The 15,675-nt window shown below is 50.4% G+C and overlaps 1 protein-coding gene across 5 annotated transcripts in view; it reads right to left on the bottom strand.

Annotated features, from left to right (window-relative positions):
• Positions 1–113: 113 nt before the first annotated feature.
• Positions 114–15,675, bottom strand: part of Msi1 (musashi RNA binding protein 1) — a 19,650-nt gene continuing 4,088 nt past the window's right edge. Inside the window, exons 3-11 of one of the 5 annotated variants that reach the window (XM_048785690.1) lie at positions 13,633–13,681; positions 12,145–12,227; positions 11,652–11,769; positions 7,153–7,233; positions 5,566–5,622; positions 2,720–2,788; positions 1,808–1,995; positions 1,270–1,341; positions 114–428 (exon numbers count right to left, since the gene is read on the bottom strand). In XM_048785690.1, coding sequence (XP_048641647.1) covers positions 1,300–1,341; positions 1,808–1,995; positions 2,720–2,788; positions 5,566–5,622; positions 7,153–7,233; positions 11,652–11,769; positions 12,145–12,227; positions 13,633–13,681 — 687 coding nt within the window. In that variant the 3' untranslated portion in view covers positions 114–428; positions 1,270–1,299. The remainder of the gene's footprint in view (positions 429–1,269; positions 1,342–1,807; positions 1,996–2,719; positions 2,789–5,565; positions 5,623–7,152; positions 7,234–11,651; positions 11,770–12,144; positions 12,228–13,632; positions 13,682–15,675) is intronic. The other 4 variants (XM_048785691.1, XM_015505131.2, XM_048785693.1 and 1 more) reach the window with 4 other exon arrangements.

Here is a 15,675-nt window from a genome sequence, read left to right as displayed (position 1 = left end):
GGGGAAAAATCAGAATAAAAAAAAGGGGTAGGGGCTAGGCCTGTAGCAGGCCCCCCGCCCTCACTCTAGCTATGCACAAATACAAAAAGCCTTTCTGGGGGGCATGTCCTATAGGGGTGGTGGGGAGGAGGGGGGCAGACCGAGAGGGGACGTCCACAGGGGTAGGGGACAACCGGCTAATCCAAAATAAATAAAAGCGGGCAGGGAGAGAGGCAGATGGGGAGGGGGCAAGGGCAGAAGGGGAGGTTAGTAGGGGAGCCAGACGGATGTGGGGGGGCAGCAGGGCAGGGGCCGGGGGGGCCCAGGGAGTGGGGGGCAGGCAGTAGCATCCGAGTCGCTGCAGGGGGAGGGGGCGGCGGCTGCGGCTGAGGTGTCCCCACCCCCTCGCTGGCTCACTCATGGTCCTCTGTCAGCTTCAGGCTGGGGCGCTGGGAAGACAATGGCAGGTTATAGAGGCCTCGGACCCTGCCCGTCCCTGTGGGGGTAAGGGGCAGTCCCCAGAACACATACACCCTCTGGTCCCCTTCCAGAAGAGTTTTGTCCAGAGGGCACTGTCTCCCAGATTTGGAGTGGCTGGATTTATTCAAATGTCACCTTCTCAGGGACACCTCTGAACCCTAAAATAATCCCCTATACACTATTTAGGATTCTCTCATTTGTTTGTTTTGTCTGGGATGAGAGAGGACCTCATCTCATTTGCTCATCTCTCTGTCCCAGAATAGTGCTTAATAAATATTTGAACAAGTGAGGTAAAGAATGAAATATCACCAATTCACAGGGTGCTCCACCATCCCGACAGACACTGGTGATTGCACCAGTCCCATGTACCAGGGGTGTCCTATTTTATAGCTGTGTAATACCCCACTGTAGGTACACTAATTTATCTAATCATTTTCCTTTTGAGAGGCATTATAGTTATTTTTGCTTTGTTTTGTTTTTGTCGTACTGGGAACTGAACTCAGGGACACTCTACCACTGAGCTACATCCCCAGTCCCTTTTATTTGAGATAGTGTCTTGCTAAGTTGCCCAGGCTGGCCTCCAATTTGCAATCCTCTTGCCTCAGCCTCCAGAGTTGCTAGGATTACAGGAGTACACTAACATGCCCGGCTGAGCAGCTTTTCCTATGTTCACTCATCACTGCTAAAATAAAGGACTGTCTTCCCTAGTAGACTATGGTTCTGTGATGACAGGGAAGGGAATCTGTGTCCCAGATGGGATCATCCAGGATCAGATGCCTGGTGCCACCCTTATCCCATACCTGTTCCCACCTTCTCACCTCCTGCCACCTGTCCCCTGCTTCAGTGGTACCCATTGGTGAAGGCTGTGGCAATCAAGGGACCCTGAAAAGAAAAGAATTAGACTCCTAGAATCCTGCAGAAAGTACAGAACATTTAGGTGCTCCTTTCCTCTCTCACCAGAAGCCCAAGGTAAGGCACAAATCTTTTTCTACCCTACCATAGACTGGTGCAAAGAGACTCCAAGGCAGGCCTGGGAATTTACATATAATCAGCACCCTGGTTAATACTAGGGTCCTCCTGAGCTAGACTCGAATCTCATTACGGGCAGAGAGGGTATGAATCCACTGGCCCATCTCAGAGCCCACCAAATGCTGACACGCAGATGGTGACGATTAAATGCCGACTATGCCAATGTTAATTTCCACTGTTCCCCATTAGTGACACTTTCTTTCCCCATCCATCATGTCTCACCTGACCTTTTTCCAGAGAAGACAAACACCTCTCCCTCCCTCACTTTGGGATTTCGCAGGGTAAAGGGAGGTGGAGGCCGCCAGGCCTGACCACTCACCCCAAGACTGTGGCCAAAGCCGGTGCTGGGGGCGGGGCTGGCGGCACTGATGTAACTGCTGACCCCCGAGTCCTGGTTGGCTGCCCCATAGAGCTCAGCCATGGGGCCAGGGCTGGTGGTCCCCAGGAAGCCCCCTGTGCGGCTGGGAGTTGAACCTGGAGGGGGAGCCATCGTCCAAGGGTGAGAGCCTGGCAACCCAGAAAGAAGATAGTGATAGCCCTGGTGCCCACTGCTGCCCCATGGCACCCCACCAAACCTCCTCCACCATGACCTTGACCCCTACATCCCAGCAGTCCTATGGGTCTACCCCATGGAGATCTCTCTACATTCATTTACCCCCAACCCCAACCCCTATCGCTTCCTGTTTGCTCACTCCACAGCCTCCTCCTTCAGCCCCTTCAAACCTGTCCCCACCCCGCAGCCCAGTGCATTTTCTAAATCTGACCTCTGTCACTCTGCTGCTTGAAGTTCCACTGTCCCCTGCCCCCACTCCCGCACTACCCATGCAACTAGTCTCCAAGCCTTTGCAGTGCTCTTCCCCCGGCCAAAAACACTTTTCCTCCTCTTTGTCTCCAAATCTCAAGTCAAGAGGCCCTTTGCCCTGGAAGCCTTCCCTGGCCTTCCTCAGAAGCCCTGGCTGGGAGCTGCTCTGGCACCTGATTCCCCCCCGAGCAGCAGAAACATCCTCTGGAATCACAGCCTTGTCCCCAGTAGCCTGGAAGCCACAGATGGCAGAAGGCCTGTGAGTGTCCATCCTGGCTCACTGATGTGGGCACAACACCCGGTACAGGGTAGGTACCCAGTTAACACTTGAGTGAATAAATTGGTGCCTTTGTCAAGGGATAGCAATGGCCACCTCATCTCCCCACTAGAATTCTCTGCCCCCTGCACCCCGACCCCGGAAGGCCTCACCTGTCCCTCGAACCACAGCCGCTGCTGCTGCTGCCGCTGCCATTGGTCCATAAGCAGTGAGAGGAATGGCTGGAAGAGAAGGTTCGAGCGTCTCAGTGCGGCCAGAGGGGGGCAGACGGATGAAGGAGGCCCCCAACTTCTGGCAGAGGCTCTCCTTCCTGACCCCATCTCAATGCATCCCCAGGGCCAAGGCACCAAGAGCCACCTTAGGCCACCATCCATGCCCTGATTTGATGGGTAGAATAAAGGTAGGAGGGAGGAAAGCTTCCCAGCAAGCTGCTCCGCCTCAGTGTCCCCCCCAGACTCAAAGGATACACTGAAGCAACCCACGACTCCCAGAGGGTGGCCCCTGAGCTGCTCTGTGTGCTCAGTGCAGATGCCCCTTCTCCTGAGCACCCTTGGCACAACACAGGTCATGTAGCCCAGAGGTGGCCAGAAGGCTATGTCCCTCTTTCCAGCCAGTGACCAACTGGGTAGGGGTGCAGAAAGCCAGTCCCACAGCCCCAAGGTGTGACCGACTCTGGCACATCAGGGCTCCAGAACTCGCCATGGAGTCAGACTGAGGACAGACTCTGGTGGAGGCCACAGCTGGGCCACTGCTGCTTCTGCTGTGTGTCCTGTGTTTCTCAATCCCCTTCTTCCAAGAGCACCCCTCAGGGTCTCCCTGGCCACCCAGCCCGTCAATCACCACTCCTTCTCCCAAATGCTCTCAGCATCTTTTCAGTCAAGCTCTCTCCAGGCACAGGGACCTGGCTCTTGCCTTGTTATCCATCAACCCCCGGCACCTCCCACCTTTCCCTTTACATAGCAGATATTTAATAACTGTCTGCTGAAGGAGTAGAAGGGACCTCTGCTTAGATAACCTGTTGGCTTGAGCAGGGAACTCCCTGAGGCCGAGGTGAGTACCTCCACTGCTTGGCCCTGTCACTGTGGCCACCAAGGAGCTCTACCCCACGCTGAGGATGGTCTTTCGGGATTTGCACTTGGCAAGCCTTACGCCACCATGCTCTCACTCCAAAAAGTGCCCCTTGGGGCTGTTTGGGTGACTCTGGCCTTGAAATGGACAGACCTAGGGATAGGGACCTTAGATAAGGCCCTTCCAAATCCTTGGCAAAGCCACTGGACTGGGAGATTCAAAAGGAGGACTGTAGTTCCTGCATCTTGGAGGGATCTTTCCAGCACCTTCATACAGCTGGCTCTTTCCCACTCACAAGTCACCTCTTGAGAAGCTTCCCTGATCACCCTCCATTCAGGCAGCCCTGGGGCCAATCCTAACCCCGCAGGACAGCTTCCTGCTCTATCTTTGCTGGGGGAACTTCTTACCCTCATTTACCTCTAGAATACCAGCACCCAGATGATAGTGGCCTTGTTGATTTATTCACTGTAGTGTCCCCGTGCCTGGCCCAGCACCAGCCCTATAAATATGTACTGAATACACGAAGGAAACACCCAAGTCCCCTTTTCTCCTAGGCAAGAGAAAAGTTCAGACCCTGGACTTTCAAGAATTGCTGAGCCCAGAACTTACTTCCTCCCCTGCCAAAATATCAGTTAAGAGGACACTGCTTACATCTGGTCTGTAGAGGCAGGGACAGGAGCAGGGATGGGGGCAGGGGCTGGGTGCTGAAGTCTGGTTTTTGGCCACCACAGAGCAAAGTCAGAGAATAGCCAACTCTAGCTAGTGCTTATCACAACTGTAAACAACTACTTGTTTGTATGGTATTTCATTTCCTGTCTAGCTGGCATGCTCTATGAGAGCAGGGTCTGGCTCTGTTCTGTCCCTGTCTGCCCCCAGGGCCTGGCTGTGCATGCTGCACATAGTAGGTCCTCAATGCACAGTTCTCACTGGATTAAAAAGGAACTACCCTCCTCCCCAACTGCTGTCAACACCCATCTGTTCATGGTAGAGCCGCTGGGACTTCTGCCACCAGGGCTCTCCTCCCTCCCCTTCCTTCATCCCAAGTTTCCCTTTCCCCTCCCACATTCTTGGGGAACCCTGAGCACCCCTTGGAAGGAAGGTTTCATCTAAAGCAGCATCCATGCTCACACACGGCCAGGTTGGGGGAGAGTCTAGGGGTGGGGTGGGGGTAGAAGCAGATGGGACAGAGAAACCCCTTGTAGCCCATCATCCTGTGTATAAAGCTCCCCACTCCGCCTTGCCCCATCTCTGCAGCTGAGCTGCTTGGCTGGAGTGAAGGCTCCAGCTGGAGAAATGGTCCTGGATGGCTAAGCACCTCCATCCAACTTTCCCAGCAATCGCACATGGGCAAACTGAGGGCCAGATTTGGCCCTTGGATGGGTTTCATTTGGCCATTCCAAATGATAATTTGGAATTGTTGTCAATCCTTAAAAATGATCAAAAAATTCATACGAAAGCAAAAATTGGATTTCTGGCTTGTCTAGAAAAATGAGATTGGAGAAGGCTGGGTCTGCGTCCCCTTCCACCAAAGACACGCTTGCAGGGACGGCAGGCCTGTCCACCAAGCATGCCCAGGATTCCCTGGCCTCCTCGCTGGCCCACTCCGCTTTGAGTTTGAGATCTTGGCCTATTCACTGCTGGATCCCAGATCCTCTGTGGTGCCTGGCACACGGGAGGTGCTAGGTAAATATTTGCCAAATGGTGAATGAGTGATGTTGCCTCCATCTGTTTGGCTTGGCCCTATACCCCGCCCTTAAGGGCAACGTAGCTCCACAGACTGGCCAGTGCCCAGGCACAGTCTGCTGTGTCCTCCCAGCCAGGGGACTGGTGGGCAGGAGAAAAGAGTCCCACTGGCTTTCCCCAGAGGTCTCTGGGCCCTTCTCTTTCTCCCCATGTGGCCTAGGAGATGTACGAAATCCGAGCGACTGACCTGTAAGCTCGGGGAGGACTGGGGCGCTCGGGAGAGGGGTCCGCTCTACACGGAATTCTAAAATGAAACGTAAAACAGCTTAGGAAGAAGTATGGGAGGCCCCTCAGACATGGCCCAGGGAGGACAAATGTACCCACAGGGACACTAGGTGAGGGGACAGGCCATGCACAGGACCCAAGAGCTGAGGACGGGGAAAGAAAGTCCCCAGAAGGGAAGGGAGGGGAAGGAGACACAAAGAGGAGAAGCAGAGAGAGCAAAAGAACAGGTGGAGTTGCCACCTGAACCCTAGGCACAGGCAGTGCTGCCACTACAACCCTGGGTATTCCTTTAAAGGCTTAGGACTGGGGCTGGGGACATCTACCAAGAGGCAGAGTGCTGCCTAGCATGCACGGGCCCTGGGTTCAATCCCCAGCACCACCAAAAGAACAAAAAAGGCTTAGGATTGAACTAAAGACGCCTTCCAGAATCTTCTCTCTCCCCCTCTCTCTCACTTTTAATGAGGAGAGAGCTTCAGAGGCAGCTTAAAGAAAAACATTGGTTATAGAATAAGTCCTACTCCAGCTTGGGTCCATTTCCCAGCCATGCCACTTCCTAGTTATCATCTAAGCAGGTCACATTTCCTTTCCAAACCTGTTTCCTCATCTCTAAAATGGGTATAATCATCCCTCCCATGGAATTTTTGGGAGGATTAGACAACATAATGTAAATAAAGGATTCCTAGTTAAACAATAGCCCAGGGGGCAGAGGATACAAGTGCTTAGGAACCTTTCAAATAAAAACAAGACCAAAACCGATTGGGGGTGTAGCTCAGTGGTAGACACTTGCCTCAGGTTCCATCCCCAGCACTGCAAAACTAAATAATAAATAAGTTGCCTTGTAAAAATTTGATGTTTAGGGGGTAGGGGTTTGGCCCAGCGGTAGACTGCTCGCTTAGCACTTGTGGGGTGCTGGGTTCAATCCTCAGCACCACATAAAAATAAAATTATTTTGTATCCAACTACAATTAAAGCAAAATATTAAAAAAAAAAAAACCTGATATTTAATATTTCAGAGAAAACATATTGAATACTCATCATGGAACAGTCCAGAACTTTGTTGGGCTTCCTGATACTTTTTTAAGGTCTAGTCTATGTTGAAGGTGATTATAATGCTTTTGTTTCTTGGCATTTAGAGTCTCAAGAGGGCTTGTGTGACTTTGAAGGGCTCAGCATAGCACCTGGTCATTGTATTATGTCTGTGAAGGCGCAATTCACAATGACCCTTAGGGAGGGTGCTCCTACTGCCAATCTGGTGTCCTCTTTGGTGGAAGTGGCAACCCCAGAGTTGGGAGGGGAGGACAGAAGGTAGGAGGCAGGCAGAGAAGGGCCTGGGAGAGAACAGTACCATGCAGGGGCCACACCGGGAGCCCTTGTCCCCAGCTTTTGGGGAAAGGTCAGGGGAAAGGCCCTCCTTCATCAGACATGCCCTTCCTTCCAAGCCTCCAGCAGGCAGACGCCCAGCCATGCACCCCAGACACCACCCTGAGGAGTGAGACTGCCTGGGAACTGGGGACATGCTGGCCATAGAGGGACACCAAGCAGGACTTACCTGGGAACTGGTAGGTGTAGCCAGGGGCAAGGCCTGTATAACTCCGACTGGCATAGGTTGTGGCTTGGAAACCTGGGTAACCTGATGGGGCAAAGGGGCAGCGTCAGATGCCTTACCCACAGCTCAGACCCTGCTAGGACAGGAAGGATCTGAACCAATCACTTCCTCCTCCACCACCTCCTTATCATGAATAATCCTCAGTCCTGCTTTCCAAGTACCTTTGGAATGCCAAGTCCAGTGCTAAGCAGTGTATACTTAATGATCTCATTAAACCTCAAAAGGAAATAGTACATAACAAGTTGGTACTATTAATAGCCTCATTTTATTTATTTATTTATGTATTTGGTGCTGGGGATTGAACTCAGGGACACTTAACCACTGAGCCACATCCCAAGACCTTTTTATGTTGAGACAGGGTCTCGATAAGTTGTTTAGGGCCCCCCTAAGTTGCTTATTTTGGCTTTGAACTTGCAATTCTCTTGCCTCTGCCTCATGGGTTGCTGGAATTACAGGCGTGCACCACCATGTCCAAACAACCTTATTTTGTAGACAAGGGAACTGAGGCTCAGAGAGGTAATATTTATTGGCCGAGAATATTCTAAATCCCTTATCAAAGCCCTTCATGGGGCTGGGGATGTGGCTCAAGCAGTAGTGCGCTTGCCTGGCATGCGTGCGGCCCGGGTTCGATCCTCAACACCACATACAAACAAAGATGTTGTGTCCACCGAAAACTAAAATAAATAAATAAATATTTTTTTAAAAAAAAAAGCCCTTCATGCTCTGGCTCCTGCTTCCCTCTGTCCTCATGTCCTACACTCTGCTTCCCACTCCCTTGCTAAGTCACATTGGTTTCCTTGTTTCTTAAATCCAAGCTCATGCGCACACCAGGGCCTTTGCATAGGCTGTTGCCTCTGCGTGGAACACTCTTCCCCAGATGAATGCATGACTGAGTCCTCACTGGACAAGTCTCAAAGAGGTCCTCCCACAGGAGTCCTCCTTTCCTAGCAGTTACAATCTCTACCATGTCACCCTGTTTTTTTCTCCTCTCATTCATTGTTTATTTATTTAGTTTGTTTTTTTTTTAAATAGTTTTTTAGTTGTAGATGGATACAATATCTTTATTTATTTATTTTTGTGTGGTGCTGAGGATCAAACCCAGTACCTCACCCCGGCAAGGCAAGTGCTCTACCACAGAGCCCCAGCCCCGGCCCCTAGTTTTTTTTTATGTGGTGCTGGAGATTGAACCCAGTGCCTCACATGTGCTAGGCAAGCCCTGTACCACTGAGCCACAACCCCAGCCTGTTTTTCCCCCCTTTCATAGCACTGATGATCACTGTCTGAACTTATCTCATGATTTCTTCAAGACTTGGTTTTCTGTTAAGAAAATCAAGGAAGATCCTATAGTTAGTAATAATGGTACAGCTGGGATTCAAATTCAGATGTGACTGGCTCCAATACTCCTAACCAATCTCACTTCTTATTAGACATTTTCTTTTTAAATGAGGGTGAAATCAGATCAAGAATTACTCAAGCCGGGTGGGGGTGGCGTACGCCTGTAATCCCAGAAGCTCAGGAGGCTAAGATGGGAAAATCGTGAGTTCAAAGCCAGCCTCTTGGGGCTGGGATTGTGGCTCAGCAGTAGAGCACTCACCTAGCATGGGCGGGACCCGGGTTCGATCCTCAGCACCACATAAAAATAAAGGCATTGTATTGTGCCCATCTACACCTAAAAAAATAAATATTAAAAAAAAAAGCCAGCCTGTTCAACTTATTGAGATCTTAAGTAACTCAGGGAGACTCTGTCTCTAAATAAAATACAAAAATAGGGGGCTAGGGCTGTGGCTTAGTGGCAGAGCACTCACCTATCAAGTGCGAGGCCCTGGGCTTGATCCTCAGTACCACATAAAAATAAATAAAATAAAGGTATTGTATCCAACTACAACTAAAAAATAAATGTTTTAAAAAAATACAAAAATAAGGCTGGGGATGTGGCTCAGTGGTTTAGTGCCCCTGAGTTCAATCCCCAGTACCAAAAAAAAAAAAAAAAATCCTTAAGGTACAAGATCAAAGGCGGCTAAACAGACAAGACAACTAAATTTAAAATCTGATTCTAGCCCAGTTGTTGTTCTGGGGAACAAAAGTAAGTATGTTATAAAGACCATCATTGGCTGGGTGTGGTGGTACACACCTGTAATCTTAGTGAGAGTGTGAGGCAGGAGGATCACAAGTTTGAGGCCCTTAGCAACTCAGCAAAAATTAAAAAAATAAAAAAGGAGTGGATGTAGCTGAATGGTAAAGTGTCGCAAAGTTCGATGCCCAGTACGAGGGGTGTTATTGATAATATTAAAAAACAGAAGATAGATTCGATGAAATTTTTTCCCCTCAGTGAAAAACCCAGGACCTTGTACAGGCTAGGCAAGTGCTCTACCACGGAGCCACATCCCAGTGCTAAATGAAAATAACTGCATCAATATAAATTTGTGAAGTTGACAAGCATACTGTGGTTATAGGAAAGATTATCTCTAATCTTAAGGAAACAGGTAAATGGGTCATATGGGTGATTTACCCTTGAATGATTTAGGAAAATATCCCATGGGTATGTATATGCATACATGTAAATGCATACACACAGCATGAGAACGATAAAGCAAAGGGATCGAATATCAACAGGCAAATCTGATACAATAGTATATGGATGTTCTTTTATGTTTTTTATGTTATTCTATTATTTGCCACTCTTCAGAGAGTTTGGAATTACTTCTTCAAGAAGACTGTGTTGGGCTGCAGTTGTGGCTCAGTAGCAGAGCACTTGCCTAGCACACGTGAGACACTGGGTTCGATCCTTAGCACCACATAAAAATAAATAAAAGATGTTGTGTCCAATTACAACTAAAAAAATAGACATTTTAAAAAAATAAAGGTATTGTGTCTATCTACTAAAAAAAATATAAAAGAAAAAGAAAAAGAAGACTACATCCTGTTTGGAGGGTGCTCTTGTCCACACCTCTCCTGTGATCACAATGCTGACCCTCTAGCCCTGCTAGGCCCCCCAGCTTCTGAAGTCTCAGAGCACCTCTCTGTGTACCCCTCCCCCATAGCAGGCATAAAGACCCCCTTGAACAATCCTCTTCCTATGTGTATACATCTTTACAGGGAAACGGTGAGCTTTCTCAAATTTGCCACCCAAATTTACCTGGGCCCAAACTGTGACTGCCACCTCAACTTTCAAGGCTCAAGGCACCCTTCACTCCCTCCAGGGAGCCCCCCTACTCCCATGTGGGTCTAGGTACCTCCCTTGGGCCTCTCACAGTCCCCAAACATTCCGTGATGACAGTGTTCACTTACTCTTATCTCACTAAAAGGGGAACCCCATGAGGGCAGGTCCTGACCCTGAAAAGCTAAATGAAATAAATTTTTGCAATAAACAATTATACTGTGATTATATTAAAAAAATATCTTGGAGCCAGGTGCAGTGGTGCACATCTGTAATCCCAGTGGCTTGGGAGGCTGAGTCAGGAAGATCGCAAATTCAAAGATAGTCTCAGCAAAAGTGAGGAGCTAAGCAGCTCAGTGAGACCCTGTCTCTAAATAAAATACAAAACAGGGCTGGGGATGTGGCTGAGTGGTTGAGTGCCCCTGAGTTCAACCCCTGGTATCCTTCCTCTAAAATCTTGGGGCTGGAGTTGTAGCTCAGTGGTAAAGCACTTGCCTAGCACTTGTGAGGCACTGGGTTTGATCCTTAGCACCACTTAAAAATAAATAAAATAGGGGCTGGGGTTGCAGCTCAGTGGTAGAGCGCTTGCCTAGCATGTATAAGGCACTGGGTTCAATTCTCAGCACCACATATAAATAAATAAAGTAAAGGTCCATTGACAACTAAAACATTTTAAATTTGAATAAGAGGAGGCAGCCTTCCTTTTGCCTTCCAAGAGGCCTTAGCCAAGTGCTGTTTCCTCTGGAATACTTTTCCATTCTCTTTGCGCCTGCCCTCCCATAACTGGCTTCTACTCAACCTGCAGAATCAGTGTAAATAGTACGTATTTTCCATTTTTTCCAAGTCTTGGTCAAGTTCCCCATGCCAATGCTCCCTTGGCATCCTGTATTCCACCCTAAATCTATTTGTCTTCTTTCTCACTTGTCTGCCCTGACAGACCATAAAGCTGAGGAAAGTCAAGGCTGGGATTCCTGGAAGGCTGCCTGGCCCATGCAGGTGCTCGGCACCTATTTACTGAATAGATGGATGGATGGACAGAGGACCAATCAATAGAGAGCAGCTGGACCATTCTTCTGGCTACCACGAGAGGGCAGCACTCCACAACCAAACCATCCCACCCTGGGTAGGACTGCCAGCCCTGACCGAGATGCCTGGCCTCCACTGCCGCCCAGTGACTCAGACAGGAGGGCAGACCACAGAAGAGATGCAACACCCACGCAGCCCCTGGAAGTCCCAGGAGTAGTTCTGGGTAGGAAGAAGCCGCAGGTGCAGGCCTAGCTCGTACCCAGCATGCCGATTCCCAGCATAAAGGCGTCCATTCCATAGGGCATGACTCGAGAACGGCCCCGGGCTGAGCCCGTCGGCGACATCACCTCCTTTGGCTGAGCTTTCTTACATTCCACCTGCAACAAGACCTGATGGTCAATTCTTTCTCCAGCTAGGGTCGCCATCCCTCTGAGTCCCCGCCAGGCCTTTTTATTATTAATTTCATAGTTACCATTTATGGAGCACGCATTGTGCAAGGCCCTGCATAAAAGGCTCTGTATGCCGTAGTCACTGAATTTTTGCACTAAGTCTATGATGGAGGTGCTGCTATGGCTCCCATTTTACAGATGAAGAAACTGAGGCTCGAAGAGGAACCCAGTTAATCACTGGCACTGCCTCCCTGTCTAGATTTCCAAGAGGTGAGAGAACCAGCTCTGCCCTGCTCATTGTAACACCTCCTCACACCCCCACACCCCACCTCTGGTACCCCGGGGCTTCCATGGATGGCTTACCATTTTGTTGTTGATTTCATGGAAGTGGATTTCACACACTTTTTCCACGATGTCCTCGCTTTCGAATGTGACAAACCCAAACCCTAGAGGTTGGACAAGGGGCAAGGGCAGGGTCAGAACCAGGGCTCATGGTCAAAACCCAGCCCCAGGCCATCCCCATACCACATCTCCTCCTGTGGCCAAGTGTCTGAGAGTTAATGAAAGGCTCTGCCCACAGCCTAGGATACTCTCAACTACCGGCTGAGACAGGGTATCAAGTCCCAAATTACAGACGAGCAAACCAAGGCTCAGTGAGGTAAAGTAACCTGCCCAAGGTCACACAGCAAGTTCGAAAATGGCAAAGCTGCCAAGAGAATGTAATTGTCCCTCAAAATCGGAGGGGGATTAGTTCCAGGATGCCTCGCAGGCCCCCAAATCCGTGCTATGCTCAAGTCCCTTAAAAAAGGCCAGTATTTGCGTAGAACCTATGTACAGCCTCTCTTATACTTTAAATCATTTCTAGATTACTTCTGATTCCTGATTCAACGTGAATGCTACGCACAGAGCTGTTATACCGCACAGCTGAGGGTACAATGGCAAGGAAAAAAAAGGTTTGCACAGGCTTAGTACAGATAGCATTTTTTTTTCTGAATATTTTTGATCCACAGTTGATTGAATCCAAAAACACAGAATGCACAGATACAGAGGACCATGTACACTTAACTTGCCTTCTCTCTGTCCCTCAGATGCTTACCAAAGAGGGGGAAAAAGAACATCCATGGACAAACTTACACAAAGGTGCACATGCCCGAACATACTTCTGTACACAGACACACACACACACCCCTAGGCGCCCATCCCAAAGATACCCGTGGGCTCCCTATAACGTACTATTGCCCCAACATACCAGACATACATACATATTCAGGCATGCACACGTGCCTGAGCATGCGTGCTGCACACACATGGCCCCCCAAAAACAAAAAGGCCCAAAGCCCTGAATCAACTGGAGAAACTACCCTGTCTCCTCCTGAGCGTGCCCCAGGGGCTACTGTGGAATTTCTCAGAAGGCCCCTAAGAGAAAAACAACCAGGCCGATCACAGAGTGTGGCCCAGATGCTCACAGGTTCAGGGCCAAAGGAGTTGGGGGCAGTGGCACAGCAGACTCCCTGGGGCTCTGGAGTCAGTGTGACCCTGGGGCAACCTGGCCTAAGCTCTGGTTACCAGGAACAAGGTAAGCCTGGGCAGAGGCAGACACTGGCTGGGGTGGGGGTGGAGGGTGCCATTGGTGGGAAGCCCGTCCTCTGTCTGCAATTCCAATTCGGCCAGTTTTCTAGCACAGGAAACTAGTGGGACAAAAGCCTTCTGTAAGGCCAGGCCCGGGAGAGGATGCAGATCCTCAGGGATAGGATGTCAGGAGAGGAGATGAAAGGGCAGCTGTGACCTGCAGCCCCCTTGGCTGACCACAGGCCCCAGGCCCAGCCTGGGAAGGGGGAGGGGCACACTCACCTCGGTGCCGGTTGGTGGTTTTGTCGAACATCAGCATGGCATCATCCACCTAAAACACAGCCTGCCATGGAGGACCCACCAGACACCAGGGGCTCCCACGACCCGCTCCCCTCTTGCCCCTGCCAGGCTTTCCCTTAAGCCTGTTCCCAGTTCAGGGGATAACTTTCCATCTGTGACCCCACTGGACACCACAGAACCCCCTAGTTAAGTCACCAGATTCTCAATGGATCAATCAGCCTACATTTATCGAGTTCCAAAGAGGTGCCCAGCACTTTAACCATCATCCTAACACTTCCTGGAGGGGGAAATCCCCATTGTGTCAAGAAATGGGCTCAGAGAGGGGAAGTTGCCTCCCAAGGTTACACAGCAAGTCCTGGAGGGAGGAGGCGGCACAGGGCTGTACTAGAGGAGAAAATATGGGAGCAAGATTAGGAGATGCTTTAAGAAAACCTCTTCTTCTTTTTTTTTTTTGCAAAAGGCCAGGCGGACAGGACAACAGACAGACTAGACTCCCCTCTCCTGGTACAGATCTTTTCTCTAATTGAGGTTTCCTTTAGCTAGAGGCTGTAATTAAAGCAAGTGGAGTTCAGTGCCTGGACAGCTTGCCTCCCACTGTCTGGGGGAGGGGAAAGGACTGAGGAAGGGGGAGGGTCTACATTTGCTACCCTCTCTAGAACCCCAGTCATCTCTCCTCTTGCTTCTCCAGCCAGAGGATGTCCCACCTTCTTCCCTGTGCCTGGATCTGTTGTCCCCTCTTCACTAGGACTGAGTCACCCTCAGTGGAAATCAGGGGCTGCCTCTGATCCTCCCCAGTCCCATCCACTCCAGCCCCTGATCCTCGCACAAATGGTCTGCCATTCGCAGGGTGAGGGTAAACTTTCAGGCCACAGGGCACAGGGTACAGGCTCTCTCCCCCTCCTTTCTTCTACTTCCAGACCCTACCTGCCTTATCAGGGGCCTCCCCTGCCTCATTAAAGTAGAAAGTGCAAACCTTGGAGGTGCTCCTCCAGCTCTCCCTAGGTATCAAGGCTGCTTAACCAGGAGACAGAAGGGTTCCTGGAGAATCTCAGAATGAAATGACACCTCCCTTCCCAAGGGGCTTCCTATCCCCAGAACCCTACAGCAGAGTACTAACCCTGCCACCCCAATTCTGGGTCCCTATCCCAAATCAGCTGGACAGACACTTCAGGCTCTACACATCTTCCCCATCCCTCACTTAAGCAATGGAAAAGAGAAACCCAGACAGAAGGGTTTTGATCAAAGCACAGGCTTTAAGTAGGACAGGCCTAAACTGGAATCCTGGATCCTGGATTTGCTGATTCGGTAACCTTGGGCAAGTGGCTTTAGGACCCCATGACTTTGGTTCCTCATCTGTGAAATGGGCATAGGAAGGAGTTAAATGAGATAGTGCACATAACTCTTAACTCACAGCCCTTGGGATTCAGTAAGTGCTGAATAAATAACAACTGCTGTTATTATCTTTATTATGGAGGAACTTGCCCACGGTCACATGGGGGAAGGTGGCAAAACTAGAGGGAGCAGCAGCCCAACACCCTAGCTGGAAGGTTCCACCAGGACAGTGGGTCATCTGTGACCACGATCACCATTCTACTGAGCACCTTGACTTGTGCTCAATTAATTATTTTTTTGAATGGATGAGTGAATGAACCGAAGAACCAGCCACACCTTCCTCCTTAATCCTACAGCTTGGAGTTCTTGCCTGGTCCACAGACTGATTCAGGCCAAATCCACAGTCCTTCCGGCCTTCTTCTTCCCCATGACCGTCCCAGTCAACCTCCCTGGTGCCCCACAACCTTCAACCTGGGCCTTGGCGGGACAGACCTCCGATGGGGCACTGGGGTTGAGGCCGGGGCAAGGGGCAAGGGGCAAGGGGCAAGGAGAGTGGCTGGGGGTCCAGGGTAACCCCCAGCGGTGTCCCCTCCTGGGGCCAGCGGAGGGGAGGGAGGCTCCCAGCCCAGTGTCCTTAATAGGCTTTGGTCTCCATGGGAACCCGGGGGCGGGGGGCTCGGGCGGGGGGGGGGG

Source organism: Marmota marmota, unplaced genomic scaffold, assembly GCF_001458135.2.
Source record: "Marmota marmota marmota unplaced genomic scaffold, marMar, whole genome shotgun sequence".
NCBI lineage: Eukaryota > Metazoa > Chordata > Mammalia > Rodentia > Sciuridae > Marmota > Marmota marmota.
This window is presented reverse-complemented; position numbering and strand designations above follow the sequence as displayed.